The 2,190-nt window shown below is 32.3% G+C and overlaps 1 protein-coding gene across 1 annotated transcript; it reads right to left on the reverse strand.

Annotated features, from left to right (window-relative positions):
- Positions 1 to 1,580, reverse strand: LOC145095727 (uncharacterized). The gene is made up of 3 exons (XM_079033559.1): positions 967 to 1,580; positions 181 to 226; positions 1 to 15 (listed from the first exon to the last, which is right to left on the reverse strand). Exons 1-3 carry the CDS (start codon positions 1,578 to 1,580, stop codon positions 1 to 3), a joined length of 675 nt encoding a protein of 224 aa, XP_078889685.1.
- Between the last annotated feature and the right edge of the window lie 610 nt (positions 1,581 to 2,190).

A 2,190-nucleotide genomic window follows, 5' to 3' on the forward strand; every position in this document is an offset into this window, starting at 1 on the left:
TTATTCTTTGAAACACTGAAAAACCAGAAATATTTTCATTTATTTGTAATCATTTTCGAAAATTCAAATATTCCAAAAAGCTTTTCTTTTATTGCATGTTTTAATTTTTGAAAAATTCAAAATCACAAAAATATTTTTCTTTCTTTTCAAAAATATAAAATCCAAAAAGATTTTTGTTACTTTGTTATTTCTTTTGTCCGCGACATTAACTTCAGCATCAGCAGCCCTATCAGGAACACCAAAAATTAAATCATAATCAAAATCTATCGAATTTACATTTGTAGATTCATCACTTGATTCATTAATAATTGGATGGTATTCAAAAGATTTTTCAACTCTTTTTACATAATAATCATCAAACGTCGATTAAATGTTTCTTCCACTTTTCTCGTTCATTTATTCAATACTCTATATACAAGCGAATTATGTGTATATCCCAAGAATATGCCTTCATCAGCCTTAGACTGAAATTTCGAAAGATTATCCTTAAGATTCATAATAAAACACCTGAAACCAAAAACATGAAAGAATTTGACATTAGGTTTTCGGTTATTGATAATTTTATAAGGAGTAATATTGAAACGACGATGAATGAACGATCGATTTTGAGTAAAACAAGTTGTAGAAACTGCTTCAGCCCAAAGATATTAAGGAAGATTCGCATATGTGAGCATCATTCTTGCTGCTTCACAAAGAGAATGATTTAGTTTGTCAACTACACCATTTTGTTGTGGTGTATATGGTGAAGAAAAATTATGCGAAATTCCTTTGTCCGTTAAAAACGAATCAAGAACATTATTCTTAAATTCAGAGCCATTAACACTCTTAATTTTTCGAACTTTCTTCCTTAAACTTGTTTCTATTTGCTTGATGAAATCAATCATTGTTTGAGCTGCTCCAGATTTTAACCTGAGAAAATAAACCCAAGTGAATTGTGAAAAATCATCAACAATGACTAAAATGTACCGTTTCTTGTGGAGTGTTTCAACCGTTGATGGTCTACATAAGTCAATATGAAGAAGTTCCAACGGTTCAACAATGTTCGAATCTACGATAATTGGATGTCCTTGATGATGTTGTTTTCCTTGTTCGCAAACTGCACATAAGGTATCATTGTCAAATTTTAAAACAGGTAAACCTCGAACAAGAACATTTACCACCAATTTGTTTAGATTTCGAAAATTCAGATGAGGTAGCCTTCGATGCCATAACCAGCTAACATCTGTTGGAGCTTTCGAAAGTAAGCAAACTAAAGGTTTCCCAACGATTGGTTTGATGTCGAGAGTGAACATATCACCATGTCTTTTAGATTTTAACAAAACCTCGTTTGTTCCGACATTTGAAATAATGCTTCCTTCTTCATTGAACACCACTTGATTGTCAGTGCCCATAACATGTTGCAAAACACTTATCAAGTCATGTTGAAGACCTTCGACATAAGCAACTTGGTTGACTGTAAAATTCCCATTCGTGACTTTACCATATCCTTTCACTTGAAATTTGTGATTGTTTCCAAACTTCACGACTCCTGCATTATCCAAACTTCTTAAATCTCGTAAATTTTCCTTCTTTCCAGTCATCTGACGTGAGCAACCACTATCAATATACCATTTTCATCATATTGCACGTCACACAAAACCTGCAATTAATTGAAAATTTTAGGTACCCAAGGCTGTTTGGGTCCTTGGTGATTAGTTTGAAAAACTGAGTGTAAATTTGAACTTAAGACCCAATTTCGAACTTTTGATTTGACACTATCAATCAAGTCCACGTCATGAGTTAAAAGCGCAGAAACAAAAACTTTCGAAGATTTAGGATTGTCACTGACATTCGCCTTTTTCTTCTCAATTTGATTCCCAAAATTCTTTACTTTTGAAATTGGTTGCCAAGTTTCAACAAACTGAGTTGAATCTTTTGAAGAAGAGCTTCCACTTGAAGCTTCATTCACATATTTCTCATAGGCATCTTTGATTTGTTGTTGAAATTTTTTTCCAGATTGATAGATTTTCCCTTTACCTTCAAGCCAATGATCTAAGTTGCTCATATCGGAATGACCCTTTATGTATGAAACTTTCAAAGGTTGTTTCACAGATTGATTCAGAAATTTTGGTTTTTGTGGAGAGAATTTTACATTTTGTTTTGACGAAACATTTTCAAACTTTTGATTTGTAACATTTGAATGAAAACCTG

This window comes from Lactuca serriola, chromosome 3 (assembly GCF_051521515.1).
Source record: "Lactuca serriola cultivar US96UC23 chromosome 3, Lser_US96UC23_V15, whole genome shotgun sequence".
Lineage (NCBI taxonomy): Eukaryota > Viridiplantae > Streptophyta > Magnoliopsida > Asterales > Asteraceae > Lactuca > Lactuca serriola.

Excerpts from the sequence above, each read along its gene's own strand:
- LOC145095727 (XM_079033559.1), bottom strand. The coding sequence starts at position 1,580 with ATGACTGGAAAGAAGGAAAATTTACGAGATTTAAGAAGTTTGGATAAT. Across the intron at positions 227-966 it reads GAAACACTCCACAAGAAACG|GGCTGCTGATGCTGAAGTTA; the intron begins GTACATTTTAGT and ends TGTTCCTGATAG.